Here is a 26,797-nt window from a genome sequence, read left to right on the forward strand (position 1 = left end):
ACTCCATGGAGGCCTGAATAATAATAATAATAATAATAATAATAATAATAACTTATAATTGTGTGCAAAGTTGTAAGCAAACAAAGTTCGCATATGAAGTATTTTCACAACTAGGTTACTTGTACATAGAGGCTGCTGATTTCACATCAGTTGCCTCAGTATCCCATGTTGTAAAAACGTTATTTGAATGGCTACTACCAAAACCAGTTTTGATCTTTATTGAAATAATTGTAGAAAGCTTTTTTCTTTTCTTTTTTTTTATGGTATGACCAAAATTTAATAACAAAATACAATAATGAAGAAATCAGGACTAATATGAATCAATTATAAGAACTAAAATAAACAAAGGTATAAAAAAAAATAGAAAATCAGCTGGATTAGGTGGCATAAATACATGTAAATATCGTGGAGAATATTTACATCAGATACTTAAAATTAATAAATAACTGTTAGAGGAAATGTGAAGTTCCATTAAATTGTTCAAAGGCTAAGGATATATCTAAGAAAGGGTAGAGAGAGATGATTGTGGAAATTGCAGAGAAATCAGTCTACAACTAAACAGATTATATGACAGGAGGAAAATGGATATGAGGTTGAAGAAATGGTTTCAGCAGCACAAGGTGATGGAATGAATAAAGGTAAGGATGAGACAGGCAGGAATGGAAATCAGAGTCAGGATCAGAGAAACGGGAGTGGTCAGACCAAAGAGAGAGGGGTGGTATAGCAGCTAGAATAGAGAATGTTGGTAGAATGGCTTCAAAGACCCAGGGATTGTTATATATTTGTACACAAATGTAAGCAGTATTCCAACTAAGAGAGCTGAGTTTGTTGTATTGATTGAGTTAGTATGCCAAAAGATAATTAGAATAAGTGAAACTTGGTTCTGAGGAGGATGTGATTTCAGGAATAGAAATGGAAGGATATATAATTTTCCAGAAGGATAGAAATGTGAAAAGAGTTAGAAGTGCTGTTAATGATTGTAGAGGAATTGTCCACAAAGTATGGAAGTTGATAGTGCATCCACAGATTTTGAATCTGTATAGTGTGAAGTTGAAATTAACAGGTTAGGATGCTGTTATAGGCCAGGGAATGTAGAAAATACTGATTTGTGAAATGTTTAGGCAAATTGATAGAGCATGTAAGAAGAAGAGGTGGTTGGTTTTTTCTCCTGGTAACTCAGGTTTTTCATCTCTCAAAACAGGCAAACCGGTCCCATGAACACAGTCATAAATATGTCAAGGAAGGCAATGGGAAACCACCTTTCTTCATTATTTCCCTAGTAATCAGCTGCAACTCTCTCAAAGAGAAGAAGCCACATGATTAGGATTGGAATGGAAGGAGGAGATAGCGTATGGGAACAAGGAGAGCAAGTTTATTAAATTTCTGAGAGATAAATATCTTGAGCAGCATGTGACTGAAACAACTAGAGGTTTCATGTTTTGGATTTGGTAATTTTGCAAGATGTAGTTGTTAATGAGGTGTTGACGCTGCCACTGGTTGGTGAGAGTGATCATGAGGTACTTGGGAAGTAGTGAAAGAAGAAAAGGTTATTGCCAAAAATGGATATACAGTAAAATCCCATCTTTACGTTCCCGCAATTTACGTTTTCCTGCCATTTACGTCATTTTCTGTTGGTCCCGTCTTAAGGCCTATTCTTACGATATATTGTTTTCCCACCATTAACAACTTGATGTGGACGTTATTTTCCGTGATTTGCGTTTTTTTCTCGGCTGGCAACACTGATTTTTGAATCGATTTTCTCTCATTCAAATCGATTTCTGCAGAAATCTGAGCATTTCTGTTCCCAGATGGCGTTGCTTTTGGCTATAGTTTCGTTTTCCGCCATCACGGTGACTTGCACGCTTGCAGTAGTGATGAGTGATACGAATTGATACTGTGAAGTTTTCATATCAGTAATTTTAAACTGTCAGTAGCTTGTGGCACCCGTGACGTGTTGTGATGTGATTTCACATTCACAGTGCTGTATTGAAATCGTGAACAAGGAATCATACACAAATTGTGAAATCACATTCACACTTCTACCAAGTAACAGTTGTTACTCATGAATATTAGATATTAGTGAATAAACCACAGTTCATGAAATATCGCTTCACTAGCTTGCAGTGTTGGTGTTTGTAGTCGCAATTCAGAAGCACGTGGTATATTGCAGAATTTCTGCAATACAGGAGTGATAGTGAAATTGTCAGAATGCGAGATTTGATGAATTTGGTTCTCATCAAATTCCTCATTGAAATGAAATGAAATTCCTCATTTCATTTTGCATATTGATATGAGACGTTTAATGAAAACTAATGAAAGTATGCAAAAGAATAGAATGAAAGAAAAAAAAAGGGGGGGGGGGTAAAAGAGGTAATGAGTAACTCCAGGATAGCAGTGTATGGAGATTCCATAATTAGAGAATTAGATGATGAGAGAATACATAAGGTCTGCTATCCAGGAGGGAGAATGAACAGGATAATTCAGGCATTGGATGCGAGGAGGAAATGAGAACTAGTGATGGTCACGGGAACAAATGATTTAATTACTTCAACCTTGGTATCTTTACCCGATCTGGCTCCCACTGATGAGATCTCAGTAACAGTTGAAACCGGTCTGGGTAGTCGCCCTTCTTGTTATTCATAGCATTTTACATGCTTGAAAGGGTATGTGTTCTTTGCATTATGAGATACATACTAAGGCAAGTGATATGAAGTCATTAGCCTCTATACAAGTAGCTCAGATGTGAATATATTTCACATGCAAAACATTGTTTTGCTTCCTTGGGTAAAGACCAAAGTCTGGATGGATTGTGTCCCAAGTGTGCCTTAGAAGAATGAAATGGTCTTTAATGGACAGGCGATGTGCAATGTACAAACTTTCCCTGTTTTCTCTAGAGAGATTCTTTCAAACCAGTGAGTATTCCTGCTACAAAGGGCCACCTTCCTGAGTTGGAGGAGATGCCACCTAGACTCACTAGGTGGTAAATGACCTTCGTCTTCTGGTGAAATAACTCCACCCAGCTTATTGGAGTATGAAGTTGCAAAAACCATTTTTGGTCTTCAGAACGGGGGGGGGGGTTCTGGTTTCTGTCTTCTCTTTTCCATGCAGTGAGAGTGATACCATTGAAGGTCATGCCAAACATATTTAGACAAGTAACCTCTTGCATTCAAAGGTGCATTAGCTAAAAACTGTGGTACCTCAGGCCAGCTGCCAGATAGTGCATGGGCCTTTCAGTAACAACTGAGGAATAATCCTACTGCTACATACTCTGCCATATCATGCCTAGAGAGGGAGTCTGAGTAGTGGTATATGTGAGGTTCTATTGAGGGCATGTATGGCATGGAGATTGGTCTCTGTATGGATGTCATGCCCAAGAATCTTTCTTCTCACTGTGTGTGTCCCCACTGTATCCTTTCATCTAACCATGATCGAACTTATGAAGAATCTTACAAACAGTGACAGTGACACTGCTGCAAAAATGAATTTCCCTATCAAACTAATCCCAAAAAAAAAGCCACATCACAACTGATCACAACATATAAACCAAGCCAGAATCGCAATAAAAACTCACTTTATCCACTTTACTAACATCTGAGGCTTAACACCAATATAAATTACCTTTACCATCTCTTGCAGACCAGACATCTCACTCCTGATAGAAACACAAATTGCAGCTGAATCCACTACTGCCTGCTTCCAATGTCCACAACACACTTCATGATTGTTTTGCCACAAGAGTGGCATTTGCACCTATGTGAGATCTGACATAGCCTGCCAGAGCTAATTTAGAATCGACTGCTTTTAACCTTCTCTGGCTCAAAGTTCCCTTGCCTCATTTTGTAGCATTCATTTGTTGCATTTACCATTTTCCGAACTCTGATAACCCCTCAAACCTCTTCACATTCCTTTTCATGAAATGTGACCATCTGTGGTCCAGTTATCCAAATAGTGAGGTCATCTTCTTAGGCAACATCCACATTTCCAACTGGCTCCCCTTTTCCACACCACCAAGCTGGAAGAGAAGCAATAAGTAATGACCCAATGCAAATCTTACATTTACTTACTTAAATTCCTGATATCCATCTTCACTCTCCAAATACTCTGGGTCTCCTTTTGACCAGTTCTCCTTCCATATACACCTCTCCTCATTGTCACCTCTTCTCTCTATAACTCAGACCATAATCATGTAGAATTCTCCTCTCACAGAACACAGTCTCTCTCTCTTAAACCACTTCCAATCTCATATCCACTGGCTCCTACAAAGATGCCATTTGGAATGACCTCCAGAATTTCTGCATTTCCTCTTGTCTATTGCTTCTGCTCATCGGACCCAAACACCTGCTCTGAACAAGTCACGGAACTTTATCCCCAAATTCTTGGAGGCTTTCATTCCCCATTCTATTCAAAATCCTCATCTGTTTTTCCACACCTGGTATAACAAAGTGTATTAAAGCAGTCGAAGAAAGAAATTCAGCTTACCAAAAATGGCTCGCATCAAGAACTACAACTTCATACTCCACCTATGCTGAAACATACAACAAATGCAAACCAGTTATCAGAAGATCCAAATCAAATTTTATAAAGGCCACCAGCAGAAAATTTGCCTCCTGCCCAAATAAAGTCGTGCCTTCTGGTCTCTTGCTAAGGCAGTTAGATGCAACTTTTGCTCACTTTCACTTCCACCTCTCTCTCTCTCTCTCTCATACTTATGGAACCACTGTTACTTCACTCAAAGATAAAGCTGATCTTCTGGCAGCACTCTATTCCTCAAACTTCAGCATTGATAACCAATGGAAATTGCTTCCTCTATACAGGAATCTTAACATGGTGTGCCTCTCATTTTTCAACAAACAGATATCGGAAAATTTACTAAATAACTTGGACACTAAATCTTCTGGTTCTGATAGTACCTCTTCAATTGCTCTCAGATATGGTGTGCCAGAGCTAATACCTGTCCTCTATCATCTCTACAGTCTATTATACATAGCTGTATAAAACTCTGCCCTTATCCTCACTATCAGTACTTATCCAAACACATGAGTGGAATTACACATCCAGCCTATTCCAGAAAAAGGAAGATAGAAGTCTACCAAGTACCGACCAATTTCCATCACCTCTGTCCTCTCCAAAATGATGGAGAAACAAATTACTAAACTACTACAAATTACAAATTACTACCATCCTTTGGTCTCTCTTGTAATTGGGTTATCATAGTAGATGGCTTCCTTTCTTTGAGTTTTACCACCAAAGCAGCAGTGCCTCGAGGCTCAGTCCTATCACCTGCTCTCTTTCTCGTGTACATAAATTACCTACTCTCAATCACCAATAATAATAATAATTATTATTATTACGTGACACCTTCAAGCAGTCCAAAGAATTATCGAGAGAGGGCACCTACTCTACAACTCTCCATCCCCCACCAATTACATTGAACACCAATGCCATCTACAGCTTTGCAGATGATAATACTCTCTATTCGTCCTATTTATTTGACAACCCAGACAGTATTTTAGCATCTCAGGCTACAAGATCAATTACAACTACTGTCTTAAATATTGATCTACATATCCTTCAACAGGAAGATGACAGTCTTGTCACTTTGAATGCCACCAAAATATAGTCTTGCTTTTTCTCTAGCAAAAGAGATGTCTGCTCACCTACCGTTACTCAGTAATGCACGGATCACCAGACAATGTCACATCCCCCTCTCTCTGTTGATTAAAATTCACCTCCAGTCTCTCTTGCATAAAGACATCACATCAATAGATTCCTCAGCATCCAAAAAAAACATTTTCTTTCATGCAAGATGCTATTTTACACCAAACCAACTCTTAACTATATACAAATCCCAAAGCACAGTAAAAAAAAAAAAAAAAAGATAGTATTGAAATGCTGAAAATTACTAATTTGGAGGAAAATTGTTAATAAGAGATTAATAAGGTAAATATAATCATGTAGTGTTGTCAGAGTAGCCTGAACACTCTTTGAGGGTACATATCAGGAAATTGGAGATGATGAGATAAATGTAAGATTCATTCCATCCCATGTATTATGTATTATCAAATCCTTTAGATTGCTAATGCAAACAAAAATGCAGTTATCTTATACTGCTTAGCAGTTTTGTACACAATTTCCTTAAGGTTACATTAAATGAAACCCATTTTAATGTTAAGTGGAGAAAATGCATCTAGTGATAATAGTTACTAATTGAATTTATTTAGTTAATAATTTAAGAAATTTTTTGGGGGTTGGAAGAGAGTTCAGTTCTGATGATTCTGTGAAGGGTAAAAGCCATTGACTACAAAAAGTGTCCCTATGTGATTGAGTTCTGTGATAAGATTGGTATAATTCTAGCTTGATGTGCTAATGTTTTGATGATCTCACATTGTTGGGAGGTGGGGGGAAATGATGTGATACACGTATCTTCAAGTGTGGTAGGTTCTCTGCAGAGTGAAAAGAGGCTGTATTGGGCAGTCGTGTGACCAATATCAAGGAAGAGTGGGTAGTTATCTTTTTTTCTTTTCAGTGGTGAAACAGATCCTTGGATGCTGGCTAATGAGGTGTACTGAGAATATCTCCAGTGTATCAGAGCTGTATGGCAAAATGGAGGACACATTTTGCGATCCACATAGCACAGCCATATCATGGGTTTTAGAGTGGTAGAGTTTAGGGCTGTGTTTTCAAAATTTTCTATGAAATGATTGGTAAGGGGAGGAGAGAGGAGACAGCCCATAATTCTGCCTTCAGTCTACTTTATAAAATTTTCTCTGCCAAGTAAATAGCCAGAGTTCATGGTTAAACTGAATAAGGCTGCTATGTCAGGGGTGGGAAGAGTCTGAAGGAATTCCATGGTTTCTTTTGGGAATGCATGAATGAACAAGGAGACTATATCAACACTGAACATTTTCAGTTTCTTTGAGGATATGGTTTGACAATCAAGATTTGAAGTGCACAGGCTTTTTTCACATGGGAGAAAGTGTGGTTTGTAATGAGAGAGAAAGTACTTGGGCTAAGTATTTGGCCACTTTGCGCCAGTAAAGAGAACCAATCCACAATGGATGGATATATTCTGTTTGTGTATTTTCAGTAATCCATAAATTTAAGTTGCTCTAGAGTTATAAGATCTAAGTTTTTGGAGTGCTTTTTGGTGTTTAGCATCAAGGGATAGGCAGATTGATCTCTGAATAAGAATGCTATTTTGCAATCTTATTCAAAGCGATCAAGTATTACCTTTTGTAGCATTACCTTTTATCTGTTTTAGTGGTTATGATATTCTGGTTAGGGGTAACCATTTAAGTGCAGCGAGTTGCCTATTGGATAGATCCTTCTTTTAAGGCATGGCAGATTTTAAGATGCTGGCAACAATCTGGCTTGATATTATTGGCAATTTGTGTGCATGTGAATATATGGAATGTGAGGAGGCTGCAGATGTTGCCTTGATTTGAAGAGTGGATATTTGCTTTGGAGCTAAGGCAAATTTATTGCTGAGAGTATTGATAGCTTCTTGCTCGAGTTGAACTAACTGATGACAAGTTAATTATTAATTGTTCTGAAGATGAGAGTGGGTTTTGGATTTTGTTGGGTTAGATTGTTGAATTTTTGGATGTGATTGAACTTCACTTTTCAAAATTCATCTTGTGCAGAAGCATTGGAGACATTCCAGAGACTCATTGAATGCTTGACATTCAGCATGTTAAATAGCTTCTTCTTCTGTAGTACCTAAATAGTGCTCTTTTTGTTAACCAACATCCTATGTAGCATGGATTTTCTCCATAAATAATAAAACAAAGCTGGTGTAATAAAAGAGGAAGGCTGGTGGAATGTAGACAGAGAAGCTCTGAGACTTAAACTTGGGCTTGATTTTAATACATATAGGAATAATGCCCAAGTCACGACGGCATTTGAGGAATGCAAGTCTGTTCAGTAATCTTGCTAATATAATAAGCAAAATGGATATTAGATCAGCATTATTTCAGAGCCAAATGTAGAAACTATGAAAGCTTGGTAAGTTAACCAGAGAGCTTGCGGGAAAGATGGTGGAGATAGTATGCATAAACAAATTGATGAAATGAGTGAAAGGAGGGTAATTATTATGGGGGTTTTTAATTATGGTAACATTGATTGGAAGGAGGAGAGGACACGTGAGGAAGCAAATGGATTTTATTCAATTATTAAGGAATAACTATCTGAGACAGCATGTAATTGAAAATACTAGGGGTGTGAGAGTGCTTGACCTGGTAATAGCATCTCACAATTTGACTGTAATGAATATGACCATGTTGCCACCTACTGGTGAGAGTGATCATAAGGTCTTGACCTGGGAGGTGGCTAAAGGTGTGGAATTTTTGATTAAGACAGGGTATATGTGGAATTACCGTGCTGGCAAGTATGACAAGCTTAGGAGATTGCTTGGATCGGTGCCATGGCATGTACAACTGCAAGGGCTGGACGTCGATAGAGCATGGGAAGTGGTCAAGGAGCGTTTACAGGAGGTTATGGTTGATTGTATACCTAGGGTCCGAATAGTAAAACAAGTAGGGGTTAAATGGATGAATACCACCATTAAGCTTGAGCTGCAAAAAAAGAAACAACTGTGGAGGGAATTTAAAGAAAGGGGTGACCTGCAGGCACACGAACGTTATAAAGTGCAGGCCAGAAGGGTAACGAGTGTGGTAAAAACAGCAAAAGCCGATTATGAAAGGAAACTAGCTATGGAAGCAAAAGAGAATCCCAAACTTCTTTCAATATGCTGCAAGCAAGGAAAAAACTGTACATGGCAAAATGATTTTAAGGAATGACGATGGTAAGGAGGTCACTGAACCAGTCAATATAGTGGAGTTACTGAGCGTGCACTTTGCAAAAGTATATCATCCAGGTGGTGACATTGAAAAAATGAAGGAGCCATTAGTTTATACGGGAATTGTGATGAATGAAGTGGAGGTGAATAGTCTATTACAGAACCTTAATGTGAATACATCTGTGGGATTGGATGGTATACCGGCACGGGTCTTGCGTGAAGTGGCTAAGGAATTATCAGTGCCCTTGACCATGTTGTTTAATCTGAGTCTCGGGTCTGGTTTAGTCCCGAAGGCGTGGAAAGAGGGGAAAATAGTTTCACTGCATAAAGGAGGATCCAAGATTGGTTGCAAATTGGATTGGATCCAATTTTGGTTGGATCCAATCCAATTTGCAACCAACCTTGGATCCAACTATGGTTGCAAATTACCAACCGATCAGCATATCCGGAGTTGTTGTCAAGGTCTTGGAGAAAGTACTCAAGAGAAAAATACAGGAATGGATTGATGAAAATGAGATACTGTACAGGGTATAGCATGGCTTTGTAAAGGGTAGATCATGCCTGAGTAACTTGCTCAAGTTTTATAACAAGGTGATGGCTGAACTGGATAAGGGAAATGGGTTTACAGTGATACTGCTGGACCTGGCAAATGCGTTTGACAGGATACCACATGGAATTCTAATCCGTAAACTACAACATATGGGAATGGATATAGGGTTGGTGAGATGGATAGGTGGGTGGTTGATGGAGAGATATCAAAGAGTGGTTTATTCAGGAGTGGAGTCCAAAAGACAGCCTGTGACTAGTGGGGTGCCACAGGGTTCTGTTCTTGGACCACTGCTGTTTAATCTGTTCATTAACGATATAGGGAAGGATCTAAGTGGAACAGTTCATTTGTTTGCTGATGATGCAAAGTTGGGGAGGGCGATAGTGAATGCAGAAGATGTCAAAGTCTTGCCGGATGACTTAGATAGATTGGAGTTCTGGGCTAAGGAGAATGGATGTCAATTTGATGTGACAAAATGTGAAGTTATGCATTTTGGGGTGAAAAGATTAGCAGCAGTATACCACATGGGTGGAACTGTACTCCAAGAGATTGATGAGGCCAGGGACTTGGGAGCGTTGGTAGATAGGGAGATGACGTTTAGGGGGCACATTGCGAAAGTAGCTAAATCAGCTCATCAACTCACTTGGTTGTTGAAAAATACCTTAACGAGCAGAGACAAGCAAGTTATTGTACCTCTGTACTGAGCCTTGATAAGACCTCATCTTGACTACTGTGCCCAGATTTGGTCACCTCTGTTCCTTCTTGATGGGGAGGAGGTGGAGAGGATCCAGAGGCAAGTGACTAAGATGATAGCAGGTCTATGGAATAAACCATATGAGAACAGGTTGAAGATTTGTGGGTTGCAGAAACTGGTTGATAGGCGGAAAAGGGGAGATATGATTAAGACATTGAAATTGCTAAAAGGATTCTATAAGATTAATTCAGAGGATATTTTTGAGATCAGGACTGGTGGTGGGAGAACTAGGGGACCCCTATGGAAGCTGGGCAAGGGTGTTAGAGCTGGGTTCTTTACTTTTAGAGTGGTAAATGAGTGGAATAAGCTGCCAGAGTCTGTTGTGGATGCTATGACAGTGAGCGAGTTCAAGGCAAGGTATGATAGATACTGTGAGAATGTCGTATAGTTGTGTGGACATGATGTTTAGGGCCTCCCTCGATGAGTCTAAGGACTCCCTGGAGTAGCCCGATAATAATAATACATTCCTTGGCATCCCCATGTTGCCTTAGCGTGGACTACTTAAAAGACATAGGCACTGCCCAGGCATCTATATATTTGCCTTTTATTAGTCCATTTTTGATAAGGTTTCACTAGCCTGACAGCTGTTTCAAACTGGTTGGTTCTCTTCAGAAACCTTAAGAGAGCAAAAACTCTCATTCAGGCAAGTGAACCTTATCAAAAATGGACTAATAAAAGGCAAATTTATAGATGCCTGGGCAGCACCTATGTCTTTTAAGTAGTCCACACTAAGTCAACTCGGGAATGCTGAGGAATGTATTCCCTCAAGCTCTCTGGTTAACTTAAGAAACTTTAATAGTTTCTACATTCTGCATCTGAAATAATGCTGAATCTAATATCCACTTTGCTTATGTAATTTTACATAGCTGAACTGAAGCCATTTGGCTCTTTATTTTAATAATTGCTAATATAAGTTTACACTTAGTGAAATGGTGTGCTTTGTGTGCCATGTATGATCACTAATCTGGTATGGATGTTGATCTTACTCAAACACACAAAGCACTCCAAAAATGATTAAATAAAGGTATATCATGGTCTTCTGAAACTCCAAAAACTTAACCATAGTTCACCTCAGATTAACGGATTGCTAAAAATATACAAACAGAATGCTCTTGCAAACCTGGAGTGGATTGGTTTCCTCTTTACAAAGTGACTAAATATTTAGCTCAAAAGCTCTGTCTCATATTACAGGCCACACTTCCTCCCATGTAAATGAGCCTCTGTGCTTCAAATCTTACTTGTCAAACCATATCCACATTATATTCAGTTTTGATATAGCTTCCTTGTTCATTCATGCATTCCCTAAAAGAAACCATGGAATTCTTTCAGACTCTTCTGACCCTGACATATATGGCAGAGAAAATCTTATAAGTAGACTGAAGGCAGAACTATGGGCTGTCCCTTCCCTCTCTCTCACCAATCATTTTATGGAATATTTTGAAAACACAGCCCTAAATTCTACCACTCTCAAACCCATGGCATGGCTGTACCACGTGGATAATGTCCTCCATTTGAATATACAGCTGGCATATGTTGGAAATATTCTTAGTAATTTTCTCCTGGAAGCTCAGGTTTTTCATCCCTCATAATTTTGTCTGTATTTTTACAGACAAAAAATACTGTTGTTGGTGGTGATGATAGGCAATAGATGTAGGTGGTAGTGGGGGAAACGGTTAAGTGTGTGTGCAGCGGAGTAGAGTAGTGTGCCCTCCTGCAATGAGTCCTTGGAGGTGTCACGTTTAAATAGTAATAGTACACCTCATTAGCCAACACCCAAGGATCTGTTTCACCACTGAAAAAGAAAAACAATAATTGTCTACCCTTCCCTGACACTGGTCACCTGACTGCCCAATAAAGTCTTATCCTTTTCAGTCTACAGAAAACCTACCACACTGAAAAGGTTAAGGCTTTATATAACAGGTTGATAACATCACCACCCCTCCCAACAATGTGGGTTCATCAAAATATTTGCATATTGAGCTAGAATGATCTGCTTTAGTCAGTGACTCCCTTTTGCAAAATCGATAGGAACTCTCTTCCCATCCCCCAAATGCAACCCCTATACGGAAATCCAGAACTGAAATGCTGTGGATCCTCACACAATGTAACAAAGATCAAGGATTAATTTTATGCCAAGTTTGGTCTGCTTTCATTAAAAATCTAACTGCCATGGACTCATGATGCTACAGAATCACGGGTGTCATACCCAGTGTTTTAAGATAATGTTCAGTAAAATACACTGGAAACTTACACATTCATTTAGTTAGTTATTATCTCTTAACATGCATGTTTGCAACTAAACATCAACATGAGTGATAGATAGATAGCATCTATACCAGATTAATGATCTTACATTGAATGGAAGATGCTCATTTTTAGTTGGAATATGAATTGGTATATTCCAACTAAAAATGACATTCAGTGCAAGCGAGACAGTTCCAACCCACTTGGGATGCACTGTAAACTTATTTGATGTTACCTGAAATATCCCTTCAGATATTTAGCATGCATTTGGTTGACAGCTGACTCTGTTCGCAGATGTCAGGTTTAAGCCCACATGAAAACTTACAAAGTATCAAACATCCTACATTGGTTTCATCTCCAGTGTAGACATTTTCTGTCCCACTCTCCACATTTTTTGCAGTTGTCATCCCCTTTATGTTTATGAATCCAGGATCAAGCTTTACAAAAAAAAAAATAAAGTACATCAGTATCCTTTATGTCAAAGCTCTGCCTTTTTGGAGTGTATTGTTTAATGTAAAGCATTAAAGTATGCTCATGAATAATCAATATACAAGATAATTATGCATTTAAGATCATACTAAAAAAATTGCAAAAATTAAAGCTAAAAGAGATGAGATGAAACAAGGGATTGTTACACTTACTCACACACAATATGCATAGTATAGAGTATTAAATTATTTTTATTTTTAGCCTTTTTTTTATTGATTCACTTATACATTTTTTTTGCAGTGTCCTTTTACAAAAGCAGCGGCTAGCAGGTGTTTATGTAGTTCCATCTGCAGGTTCACCCCTTAGTGAGTATATCATATTTTTGAGAAATGTTTGCTATTGTGAGCAGTAATATATGTATATTTCATTAAATCTCCTAAATACAAAATGTTGTAACTTAGCTTTTGAATAAGTAAAGAAATAAATCTTAATGGGGGAGTGACTTTTTATCCGATTGTTATTAGGTGTCACCATAATATTACTAGATAGCATTGTTTAGTAATATTTAGTAATTACTCTTATAGTAATACTATAAGAGTGTAAAATTTTAGAGAACATTAAACTTTATGAAGTCTTTGCAAGAAAATTTTTTTTCTTCAGTATTCCTAGATAATTTTCATTAACAACACTGCACAAAGTTTTTCTAAACATTAATTTAAAAAATTCTTATTCGTTATGAATGTATTTAATTAAATGTGGTTAAGGCATAGTGTAGAACCTTTCCTTTGTTTCTTTTTAGGTGCATTTTGTAAATGCATAAGTGCTTGTTAAATTTGTTTTGGCCATTCTTGTCTTCACATAAAGTTTATTCATTAGCTCAGTAGAATTTAGGATTGTTATTGAAATTTGTCAAGTGATTTCATTTTTGGTTTGAATTGTACCACTTTTAATAGAAAATTTGGCAAATATTTACAAATCATTCAAGTAATAATGCTGCTTAAATGAAGCTTAATATTTGTCTGTTGAAATTTATTTTGAGATCTCAGTTTTTAGTTTCAGTCAAACCATATTTCCAATTCAGACAGTTCTAAACAGCTTGAAATTAATTTATAAATGACAATGAAGTTATCTGTGTTATGTTGAACTTATGTATAATTGCAGCTAAAGCAAAAATGGCTCTAGGTTCAATTGCTTTGATAATGCTATTACAAAACAGTTTTTTATAATAGTCTCATATCATTTCCATACTTGGTTTATCTTGTGCATTGACTACTGGATATGTAGCTAAGATCTCCAAGTTATGTTTGCATATGTTATTGATAGATGTTGCATTTATATTTGTCTGGAAAACCAATTTAAAGGTATACTTTATGTAATTTTGCTTTGGTGTTTTGCAGTTTAAAAAAATTCAGTGTTTTGTGTTGTTGTTATTATTTTGGTAACCTCCATGGAGTCAACAGACTCAATGTGGTAGGCCCACTCAGTCAGCAGCATATCTATCATGATGAGGCTTTGAAGTTATTTACACTACCAGTATTCACAATACACTCTGGCAATGCATTCCACTCACTAAAACTCTCCACATAAAAAAAATCTACTCCTCCCACCCTTCTTCACATCTTTATACAACTTCCAGGGATGGCCTCTCATTCTTCCCATCTTAACATCCACTCTTTTTATAATTTCTTCTGTATTAATCTGATAGAATCTTCTAACTAATTTAAAGGTCTGTATCATATCTCCTCTTTACCTCCTATCCACCAACCTCTATAATCTACATTCTCTCACATCCTCTTCATAATAACCAACAACACTCCAGAGTCCTGATATCACTTTGGTCATTTGTATGTGGACCTTCTTTAGTGTTTCCACATTACAATGAAAACTAGGTGACCAAATCTAACCACAATAGGCCATATGTGGTCTAACCAATGCTTTATATAGAGGCACCCCCCCCTTATCCCTACATGTCAATGCACTTTTTATTATAGCAGCAATATGACGTGCAGTCTTTTGTAACACTTGCAATGTGTCCTCGGAACTTCAGTCCACTGTCTACCATCAATCCAAGATTCTGAATCTCATCCACTTCCTGAAGCACAGCTCCACCAATACAGCACACAGCCTTATACCTCTGTGTATCCCCTTTATTAACATTAAAACTTCAACCCCACACATTTGTCCAAGCTAAAAGCCTATTCACATCTTCCTGTAGAGAATTAACATCAGCACTTCTCCTGATAATTCTATCTAACTTTGCATCATTGGCAAACATTTGAAGATCCCCAGTCAATCCACATGAAATATCATTAATAAATAAGTTAACAGAATCCTGAGGTATGCCACTGGTCACCTTCCTTTTCTGAGATGCTGCTCCATCATACACATTTATACATTATAAAAGTTATAGTGAGAGTAAGTGCTTAGTTGGTTGCTCATTCCTTGTTTTGATTAGCCAACTAGTAATAATTAGGAGATTGCTTCTTGGAATAAAGGAATTTATTGGAATGAGAAATTTTTGTCTTTTTGAAATGAATTATGATTACATCTTTTTTTGTATTGTTTCAGAATGGTTTAAAAAGTTGAGTTCATGATCAAGTCATTGCAGTAAAGGGGTTAACAATTAATGTACTAAATGGTTAGTAAGCTTTACAAGTTTTCATTTATTACAAAGACAACTGCTGTGCATCTGCACATTCACATCTGTTAAGCAAAATTTTCATACATGTATTCCTTTAATTCAGATGTAATTCTAATGGATATTTACTGTGAATTTCTAGAATAAGGTATCGTGTTATTAAAATCATTACTAGAGAAGTTTCTAACAATACTGTTATTTTGATTAATTGAAATACACCAAGTCGCAGTATTTCTGGTCACTTAGTATCTAGCAGATCTTCTAAATGGTCTTGTCTGTTGTTCATAAATGTTAAGAGTTTGATAGCGCTAGCTTTTGCCAGAAATGGTATTTATTAACTGATAAACTAGTCAGTCCAATAAAATTTTATTCCCACTCCTCCAATCACCTCTTGATGAGAGAAAATTGTTAATTATGTTGTTTCTCACCCAAATCAAGTCATATATCATCAAGCACTTAGAGGAAATAACAAAGAATGAATTCACTCTGATTTCTTAAAAAAAAAAAAAAATGCTTGTCCATCCTTGGTCAACAAGAAACAGTACTGAACAACTAACTCATTAGTTAATAAATAGTATAATTTATTTTATCACTCACACAAGAGGCTGCAAAGCTTATAGAAAATGAGTGTTGTGTGTGGAGGCAAGGGATTAAAAGAAAAGCAATCTGTTCATGTTCTTCTTTTTTGAAGAGCTGGAGTGTAGTCTAGGGGAATACTTAATGTGAAAGGCTATTCTGCAGAATTGAAGTAGATGGAATGAAAGATGACTGGATTAGCAGATTCAATGAGTCAGCAATTCAACTGAAAAAGGATGTTAAACAGCTGTTGCCCATATTGTGGATTTTAATGAAAATGGGAAACATGATAAATGCCAGCTCTGCTGAACAGCTTCCATGGAAATATCTGCAGTAGAGATAAAATGCAAAAAATGTTTAAGAGACAGTGACAGGAGAGGGGGGGGGTATTGTTTAGCTGAACTAACCTCACCTGGAGAGCATCAAAAAATGTTAGAGATGTTTTTGGTGTATCACCCCAAGTGTGAGACTAATATTTAAAGATTGGATGGATTTGGAATTTGTATTGAGTTAGTAGCTGGAAAGGTGAAAATTTGTAATGTCTTGTGTGACAAAAGATGCCAAGTTTTTTTGGAATCTGAGAATTATATAGAAGTGATGTTTGTGTTCAGAAAAGGCCAAAGATGTCAGTCCAAGAAGAAAATCTGGTCTTGACTGCTAAGTTGAGCATTAATCAAAGGTAAGGAGAGAGAGGGGGGGAACTAAGGTATTTTTTGCATGCAACAAGAGAATTCTGTTTTAGAAGCATTGAAGGTGATTACCAGTGAGTCCTAAGAGAGTCAAAACTTTTGTCTCATGATACTTAACTTCATGACTCTATATAGAGAAAATTATTGGAAGGCAGAAAGGAGTAAAATTATACAGTACTACAGCAAAAGTAATACCAATAAACTAACTCGCTTCATTTCTGATTTTGTAGATCATCTTGAAGCTTGTTTAAGATGATCTACAAAATGTAGATCACCTTAAACAAGTACTGTATGTTTAAGTACTGTAGGATTCATTGTATGAGTAGGAAGAATGAAAAGAGATCATCTGCAAAACTAGATAGGATTTGAGGTCAGTGGGAGGAAGTAGTTTATACAATATATAAACTATCTTCTCTCACTTACCTTAAATACTTCCTCATATTGGATGAGAAAGAGGGTAGATGAAATAAATGCCCTGAGACCTGCATTAAGAGGAAAATCTAAAAAGAGAGCTTCCTCACAATTACATACAGTGAATGATCCAAAAGAAAACCAACAATCTAATTATGGGCTCATTAAGGGCTGGTGGTCATGCAACATATATAGCCACTCCAACCAAGTCAGCCAACTTCTTGTGGTATAATCCTGTGTCCACAAACGGGGCTGTGGTGAGGTGAGTATTGGCACCTTAAAAGCATACCTTCCCTAGTTGGAGGAAATGCCAACTAGACCTCTAGGTGCAACACCACCATCCTGCTTTTTTGGATATGTGTGGAAGTCCACTTGGCAATGTTTCATCTCTGGAGTAGCATTTCCATGCCCCTTTACCTTTTACTTTCTGCATGCAGCATGGGTGAATAGTAGGTGAATTTATAAATAGTAGGTCTAAATATGTATGTGTTTATAATTATAAATATAAATTTATATATATTCATACCTAGTTCAGAGTCCCAATGAGTCATTAAGAATTAGAGATTATATTTCCTTTTACAGCAGTTTTAATCTCTTAGCTTTAGCTTCTGCTTTGTCTTTTATCTTACCAGTGAGTTCTAAGAGAGTCAAATCTTTTGTCTCATGATACTCAACTTCATGACTCTACATAGAGATAATTATTGGAAGGCAGAAAGGAGTAAAATTATGCAGTACTACACCAAAAGTAATACCGATAAACTAACTCATTTCCTTAGCATTATAAGTTATCTTATTTATGAAGAAATCAAAATGCCAGTTAAAAAATATTGTTTTTACACTTCACCATTATGCATATGTATGCGTTTTTATAATGTTTTCACTCTGGTAAAGAGCTACATCATTAGAATTGTTACAAAGGCCGTCCAGAAAGAAAAGAGTAATTGGAATAACCATCTTCATAAGATTATAAAAGACAAAGTGCTCTGTTCCTTTATAACATAAAAATTATCTTCTGTAAGGCTGGAATCCCCAATTTTAAATCTCATCTTGAAGCTTGAAATTAAAACTTCAGTTTAAAGTTTCAAGATATGATTATTTAAAAAAAAAGTATCAAATCAAATACAGTAGGCCCTAGATTTAACAGACAAAAAAATTTCTGTCCTAAAGGAAAAATTTAGAACCTTTTTTTTATTTGCAAATAGAGCATGCTGAAAGTTTGGATCAATGAGTCAGCATTATCTTATCGTGCATCCAGTGTTGAGTTCAGAGTATTAAATCATCTAAGTGAGGGAGGGGATTAAAACAGGGAGGAAAGGGGGGGTGAGTGATTATCTGTGCACCAACACTGTCAGTCTTCACTGCAGTTCATCCTATTCTATTTATGCTTTGGTTGTTTTTGCATTTTATGTAATTGTGATTTTTACATATTTTATAATAAATATGTAATATTTGTGTCTCATTATAGCCTTGCGGAATAAAGAAGTAAAACTCAAACGTGTTAATTTGAGTGATGCACAAAAATTAGAACTGATTGAGGAGCTTGAAGGTGGTGTAACCATTGTGTGTGTGTGTGTGTGTGAGAGAGAGAGAGAGATTTATACAGTCAAAAAGCAAACAGTTTTAGACATGCATCAAAATACAGTGTAGATGATTGTTCTCAGACTACTTCTACAGAATTAACAAAGTTGGTATGGTAGGAAGTCACTGAATAAATTTATATGGAATAAGAGATAAATTAGTCTAAACACTAAACTAGCCATAGAGAAGACATGATCAAAGGCTGAAAACCACAGACATGAGAGTTCCAAGAAAGATTAGTGGAGTGAACAGATGGCATCAATGACAGTATCATATGAAAATTGAGGGTATTAGGAAAGAACTTGACATTGTTAGCATTCAGGAATGTGTTAGCAGAGCTATTCTCAGGTGGTATGGTCACTTAAACAGAATGGGTGAGGAAAGGTTAGCAAAACAAGTATTCTCTGCCAGGTTGGTAGGAAAGAGACACAGAGGAAACCAAGGTCTAGGTGGATTGATACAGTAAAAAGTGCCTTAGAAGACAGAAATATAAGATCTGAGAGTATTGGAGTCTTGACAGATAACAGAGTATTTGAAGGAAAATCATTGATAAGAAGTTTGTAATGATGTAACTTTTCATATAGTACTATAATAATATCCTGTACATGTGACTTATTTTTTTAAGAAATTTAATGGCTTATTTTAATCACTAAAATGTAATGATAACGAAATAGAGAAACTATTTATTATTTGAACACATAACAGTTTTGTCTTCTTAGAAGACTTCATCAGATGGATAACATGAAAAGAGAAATACAAAAAAATAAACATTACAAGAGAACAATATCTATAAATTAAGTTGCAAACGGATTGCTGACATTTGTAGGCATTCTGGATGCCATAATATTGTTGAGCATGTTCACACAGGCATCACTTATGCCAAAGTTGAATAGCTGAGGAATGATAATCAAATTGCCAAGTTATAGTATTAAGGTTGACTGGATTGAGTGCAATTTCTTTGTTTCCACAGTTCTTCTTTTGAGCTCATCATAGCATCTAAAAATGTTTTCTGATTTGTTGTGGATCACTGGATGAGTGATGGAATCTTCGATATTAGGATTAGCAGAATTAAGGACATAATTAGATAGAGCCCCAACTCTAGTTCTGCCATATGCAATGTCTCTCGCATGTTCCATACACAACTCAGTGAATTTTTCCATCTGACCAAAATAGGACATATTGCAGTTACACAAAAGATTACAAACCCCTGGATTCTTTAGGCTGTCATGTTTTGGTTTAAGTTAAAATTTTAAATTTCTTGAGAATTTTAGAAGACTGGTGTAATGAAGGTGATATATGGTAGAAAGATATAAAACCTTTTATATGATCACTATCTTCAATAAGGTGAGCAGTTGGATTAAACAGTCTTATTAATAGTCTGTTTATGGTGTGTATATAGATGATATAGTAAAGAAATTGAAGAAAAATATAAAACCAGCATTTAAACTAGATTGTGGAACTAAACTCAATACCCTGCTGTTTGCAGATGACCATATACTTATATTAAATGAAGGTGAACTACAGAATCAATATTTTCTTTGAACACTATTACTAAAAAAATTTTGCAATTAAAATATCAGCAGATAAAACAAAAAGCATGGCTTTTAAAGGACCATTTATAGTCAGAAATGAATTAACTGAAAATAAAATGTTAGAACAAATTGACTGCTTCATATTTTGGATACCCTATATCAGGGCTGCCCAACCTTAGGTAATCTGAGGGCTGTATTAAAAAAAATATTTATCTGAGGGCTGCATCACAATGCGAATATAGTACAGTAATTTGGTGAGCAGCAGCGAAACAAGCTCAATAGCTGAACAAACGAACAACATTAATGGCGCGCTTACATACACCGAGTGCCCGAAGCATGCGCATTGGAACAAAACAGTGTAAGAATGCTTTTTTGACACATCTAATATTTGAAAAACATGGGAGTATATAATGATGTAAAAACACCAAATAAAATTACCAACATTGAGATTATCGATTAGAATTAAAATGGACCATGTTTAAAAGCAAACAAGAATAAGAGTTTATAAAATTCTTGCAAAACCTTCTCCTTGTAGGGAAGTGAAATATGGACCACAAAAACTGCAGAGGAAAATAAGAATAGAAACTAGAGAAATGTAACTAAAAATTCACACATATACCACAGTAATTAAATTTTAATAATATGTAGATATTTTGTCTTGAGTATCTTAAGACGTCATTCAGTACAGTTATTACAAACAATGTAAGGAATTACATTTAAAGGAACAGTTAGTGCACATGTTAGTGCCTATTTTTGTAATAACTGTATTGAAGGTCAGCAGTCTTATTCTCTGGGGGTGGGGGGGAAGCAAGCACAGAAGTACATAAAGAACTAAAAATAATCAGCATTAGATATAAAATATATGAATGCAGAAAGAAATGATCAAACAGATTGAAAGAATGGACAATTCAAAACTACTCTTAGATACCACCCAGTTGGAAGACAATAGAAGCCAAAAAAAAAAAAAAAAAAGTCAAACTGAGCCTAAATCCCTAAAAGAATGATGGGAAAAAAAAAAGTACAATTAATCATGATTACTCCTAAACTTTGATATTGGCATGCATTTACAATGGTTAAAATTCAAACATTTGTTAAATGTTTCACAATAATCTTCTTTCATGGATAAGCACTATCTTCACTTCAGAATTGATCCTTCTATTGTCGTTCACTCTTCCATATTCTTGTTTATCTGTAGATGCTGTTATAGAACTTTCCTTATTAATCTTAATTCTTTATAATATAAATATAATCATTCTTTTTTAACATGATCTTTCTATTTTTCCCTGTACTCTACTGTTTTATCATTTAGGATGTACATATTCAACTCTTTATTATTTTTTTTCAGATATTGCATGTTTACTTTTTGTACTTTCCAAGTTTTTACTTTATACAGTTCTGTTACTTTTCTGGTTTTACCTTTTAAAGTTATTATTGGTTCATCTACGTTTTGAAATCTGTTCATTCCCCCCCCCCCCCCCATCCATTTCATTATTAAATGTTGTGTTGCACCCTAAATAGCTGAACTGTGATAATTATTCAAGTATATATCACTTATCAACCACTATCTTGGCTCTTAACTAGGTTTTCCAATAAAAGCCATTAGTTTTAAGAATTGAAAATTTCAGGTCATTACAATGTTGCTATCATTTAAAAACCATTCAGGGACATTGTCAAACATCCTGGACACCTCCACACACACACACACTGTTTCAGGATGCAGCAGTAAAGTACTACTGCAGACCTGCTGCTGTGACAATTGAATTTGATGCATTACCATTAGATTCATTGAATAATCCTGCTCCTACTTTCTATAATAGACTGTGCCTTGAGGGAGAAGAGAATACAGTGGTATTCAGGGGAGGGGATGGAGGCTAGATATGCAGTGAACAGAAGAGTGGAACAAATCTCTATGTTCAAGATTTCTGCATCTTTTACTCTTAAATACAACCACTGCTCATTAAATACCTGATATGTGCAGGATACTACATGAAAAGTTTAAGTTATTGCTAACTTTCTATTGACAGTAAAAGTCGATCAAGGAATGGAGATCATCGATATGAGCATTCTCAGAAAAATTAGGAGAGTGAACATATATGGCATCAGTGGTAGAATCAAGTTAAAATTAAAAATAAGGATATTAGAAATGAGCTTGACATTATTAACATTCAGGAATGTATGAGCAAAGCTAATCTAAGGGTATAGTCACACTTAAACAGAACAGCAAAAAGGAAAGTTAGAGAAACAGGTGTTTGATGCCAGGATGGCAAGAAAATGACATAGAGGAAGATCAAGATTCAGGTGGATTAATACTGCACAAAGTGCCTTTAGAACAGTGGCAAATTCTCCATGCAAGCTCATTAATTGAGAGAGAAGTAATATTTATTTGTTAATAAATCATGCATTTATAAGCATTCCATTTAGGCTTTTATTTTTGTAGACAGAAGACGTTTTAAGCTTGTGCGGCAATAATTGAGCTTTGCGTTGTGTATCGAAGGCCGATGCTAGTCAAGCTACCTTGACTTGCTCGGTTGTGGGAGCATCCTGGTCCTCACTTCAGCACTGTGATTTCATGCTCGCATGCATAGCCATTTCCACTCCCTCCACATCATCTCACCTTGTTGCTTAAACACGAGCCATATGTCAAAGTAGCTCTAGCCAGTGAGCTTCAGCCAGCTTTTACAAGTGTGCATGTTACTTGGGAAAATTAAGTTACAACCAACTTTTTATTCTACCCTACAGTTCTTCTTTATGAACTGGTTATTGACCAGTTCATAAAGAAGAACTGTAGGGTAGAATTTGTATTCAAGTAGCTAAATTGAAAAAGATAGAATATCATTTGTAAAATGAATGTTGTATTTATATGATTAAATGTACATAAATTTTGAAATACAGGTAACCCTCGTATAACGCAGTACTTATACAACGCAGTTTCGATATAATGCAGTCTAAAATTGTAGTAACCCTTGTTGAACGTGGTACTTATGCAACACGGTACTGATGAAAACACAGTCTACAAATTGTAGTAACCTTTTATCTTTTCATATGTTTTTCACTGCACGACTTAAAAATCAAATTTTTAAGTCAAGACACAAATTTATCTTCGTTAAATTTGTGTCTGCCTGTATCCCGCATGTAATTATAAGTAGCAAATTTATATTAGGGGAAATACCCTTTAGCACACATGTACCTCAGTTGTTTACCGTATAAAACGTTCATTGTTGAAAATTGTCCTCCTTTCTGCCAGGAAAGTGCATTAAAAATCATAAGTGTGTTCATCTCAAGCTGAGCACTTTATTTTCTGGTGAGTTACATACTATATGTAATGCTTGCTTTTTTGTGTAAAAAATTATTTTTATTGTAATGGCCACAAACTGCAACGAAAGGGAAAACCAACATTGAAAACAAAATTAATTTCTCTCAAAGAAAAATATTCAAAATCTTGGATCGGTTGAAAAATGAAGAAAAACCAGGAGTTTTTGTAGGGACTTTGAATTTAAATGAATCAACAATTCGAACAATCAAACAAAATGAACATAAAATCCGAGAAAGTGTTTATTGCTGGGTCAACGATAAGTGCAAAGTGCGTTGCTCGTATACGTGATATTCTAATGGAAAAATGGAGAAATCTCTAATGATTTCGATAGAAGATTGCACCTCAAAAGAAAATTCCTATGGATGGAAATCTTATTAAACAAAAAACTCTCAAAGTTTATAAACATTTATAGTGTAGACCAGGTGTTCAATGCGGATGAATCCAGGTTATATTGGAAAAAAGTGCAAAAATGCACCAATATTTCGAAAAATGAAAGATCAGCTCCTGAATTCAAAGTTTCCAAAGATAGAATTACTGTACTGTTTTGTAATAATGCATCAGGTGATTATATGACAAAATCAGTGTTTATTAACCAACCCTCAAATCCTCATGCTATGAAAGATTAAAATATGCACTATTTTATTTTGCCTAAAACATTTATGCATTATGTGCAATGAAGTTTAAGTACAATTTGTAATTTTTATGCTATGTTTATGTTTTCTTAACTTACATGAATTACCTGAATTAAATTAAAATATATTTTTTTTGTTGGATATGTCACTGTTGTTTATATAATTTAAAAAAAAAAAAAAACGATTTCAGAACATAACCCTACTTTTTCTATGTGATCTGAGACTCGCATAATGCGATTTATATAATGCAGCATTTCTGCGGAACCTAACATCTGCTTTATATGAGGGTTACCTGTACATCATTTTAAATGGTCAGTAATTCATTATTCCACTAATCAGACTTCATTCACACCTCTCATTCCCTGTATGATAACAAGAGCAAACATCAATTTCAAAACCAGCATTCGCCCCTGCTTTAGAAGACCAAAGTATAAGATAAGATTAATGAGAATAAACTATTATTTAGATATTGGTCAAGTGTAGGTGAATAACTATTTTAATTACCAACTAGTTTTGCCGGCTTATGCTGTCTGCTTCATCAGGGTACAATTAGGAAAGCAAAGAAAATGAAAATTACAAGCTAAACGTTAACTGGCAATTCTGTTTCAATAACAAAATAGTGCGCGTAAAACAATACGCATGTCGCGGATATATGATTTACTTCACATGGTGTATTCCGGTAATTGGATTGGATTGTGGTAATTTCATATATATTTTTTTATATAATAAGCTTTATAAAACACAATGAATTGATAAAAGACCCGACAAGTTTGGTAAGTCATTTGACTTACATCTTCCGGGGAAAGAGGTAACTTAAAGTTAAAACACAAAGAAAAGAGAAATTATTAGTAATAGTTCATACTAAACAGTTGTGGCTGCCTGACTATTCATAAAATTTATGAATAGTCAGACGGCCACAAGTTACCTTTTTCCCCGGAAGATGTAAGTCAAACGACTTACGAAACTTGTCGGGTCTTTTATCAATTCATTGTGTTTTATATAGTTTATTATATAAAAAAATACAATCCAATTACCGGAATACACCATGTGAAGTAAATCATATATCTGCGACAGGCGTATTGTTTCACGCGCACTATTTTGTTATTGAAATAGAATTTGCCAGTTAACGTTTAGCTTGTAATTTTCGTTTTTCTTTGCTTTCCTGATTGTACCCTGATGAAGCCGACAGCATAAGCTGGCAAAACTAGTTGGTAATTAAAATAGTTATTCACCTACACTTGACCAATATCTAAATAATAGTTTATTCTCATTAATCCTTGTGGTCAAGAATCAACAATTTTGTATAAGATAAGATTATTCAGATTAGTCTTATCCTTGAAGAATCTAATGCTGACAATCTTATCTTATACTTTGGTCTTCTAAGGCACTTTGTACCATATTAATCTGCCTAGATCTTCCTCTAGGTCATTTTCTTGCCATCCTGGTATCAGTATCCTTAGATTAGCTCTGCTCATACATTCCTAAATGTTAACAGTCAAGTTCCTTTCTAATATCCTTACTTTTAACTTCATTCTATCAATGTTGCCATATGTTCATTCTTCTAATTTTTCTCAGATGTTAAAATATAAGTTAAAATTGAATTCAACACTGTCTTGTACAGCTAGTTTAGTGTTTTGACTAATGTCTCTCTTAATCTGTATAAATTTATTCAGTTGACTCCCTACTATTCCAGCTTTGCTAATTGTGTTGTCTATTTCCATATTTAATTTGTCATTTTTGCTAAAGTTTTACCTAAATAGCAGAAATGTTTTACTTGTTCTTCTCCATCCAGGATGCAGTTGATGCTTTCACTTTTCATATTTTTCATATCAGATTTATTACAGCAGTTATTTCAATTTAGTCTGCAGACTTGTTCTGGATTTCTATAAGAGTATAACATTATATGTATAAAAGAAAGGGCCAGGATTAATATCTTCAGTTTTGATATTAGGTTTAATGCTACTTTCCTTCATAATATGATCTATATAGATGATGAATATCAATGAAGATAATGTGCACCTTTTGTCTGACACCTAAATTTACATCAAACAATCTTCCTCTACCTCTTTCATTTCTAATTGTTGACTTACAACTCTCAAATGACTCACAGAAACTTCCTTTACTTTTTTTTTTCTTAGTAGATACATGTGTGGAATCACAAGTACAAATGAGTCTAATTGCCCAGTTTCATGTTTTGGGATTTGCCTACATCACTGCATTTGATATTGCCTACCATTCATGTGATTATAAATGGGTTTAGTATTGAAAACTGTAGCTGTTACTTTCTTTTCCTGAGTCATTCTTACCTGATTATAACATCTTGTATTTGTTATATAGAACAATCTCACCTGTTTTTTGTATTCTTTGCTTCAATAATATCAATTATGTTGACTTTATTTCTCTAGTTTTTGATATTCCCCTTCATTCCCAATATGAAGTAGGCAAGGTTATTCCTGTCCGACTTTTTTTTTTTTTTTTGAACTGATGATATCAGAGATGACTGACTCAAGACTCACTTCTCAAGAGCATCCAGTGAAGAGGATACGACACACATATTGCCAGCTCATGATCCCTAACTTGTACAATATATTATTGTCCAAAATAGTGAGAGCTTTGTGGTTGATTTTCTCTGGTTTACAGCATTTAAAGCCTGAGAT

At 35.6% G+C, this 26,797-nt stretch overlaps 1 protein-coding gene across 1 annotated transcript in view; it reads left to right on the plus strand.

Annotated features, from left to right (window-relative positions):
• Positions 1-26,797, plus strand: part of peo (ubiquitin E2 variant domain-containing protein pendolino) — a 129,197-nt gene that overhangs the window by 42,604 nt on the left and 59,796 nt on the right. The window contains exon 4 of the mRNA XM_090392079.1: positions 13,072-13,136. Coding sequence (XP_090248205.1) covers positions 13,072-13,136 — 65 coding nt within the window. The remainder of the gene's footprint in view (positions 1-13,071; positions 13,137-26,797) is intronic.

Source organism: Typopeltis vanoorti, chromosome 1, assembly GCF_054136105.1.
Source record: "Typopeltis vanoorti isolate ZY-2024b chromosome 1, IOZ_Tvanoo_1.0, whole genome shotgun sequence".
Classification (NCBI taxonomy): Eukaryota; Metazoa; Arthropoda; class Arachnida; order Uropygi; family Thelyphonidae; genus Typopeltis; species Typopeltis vanoorti.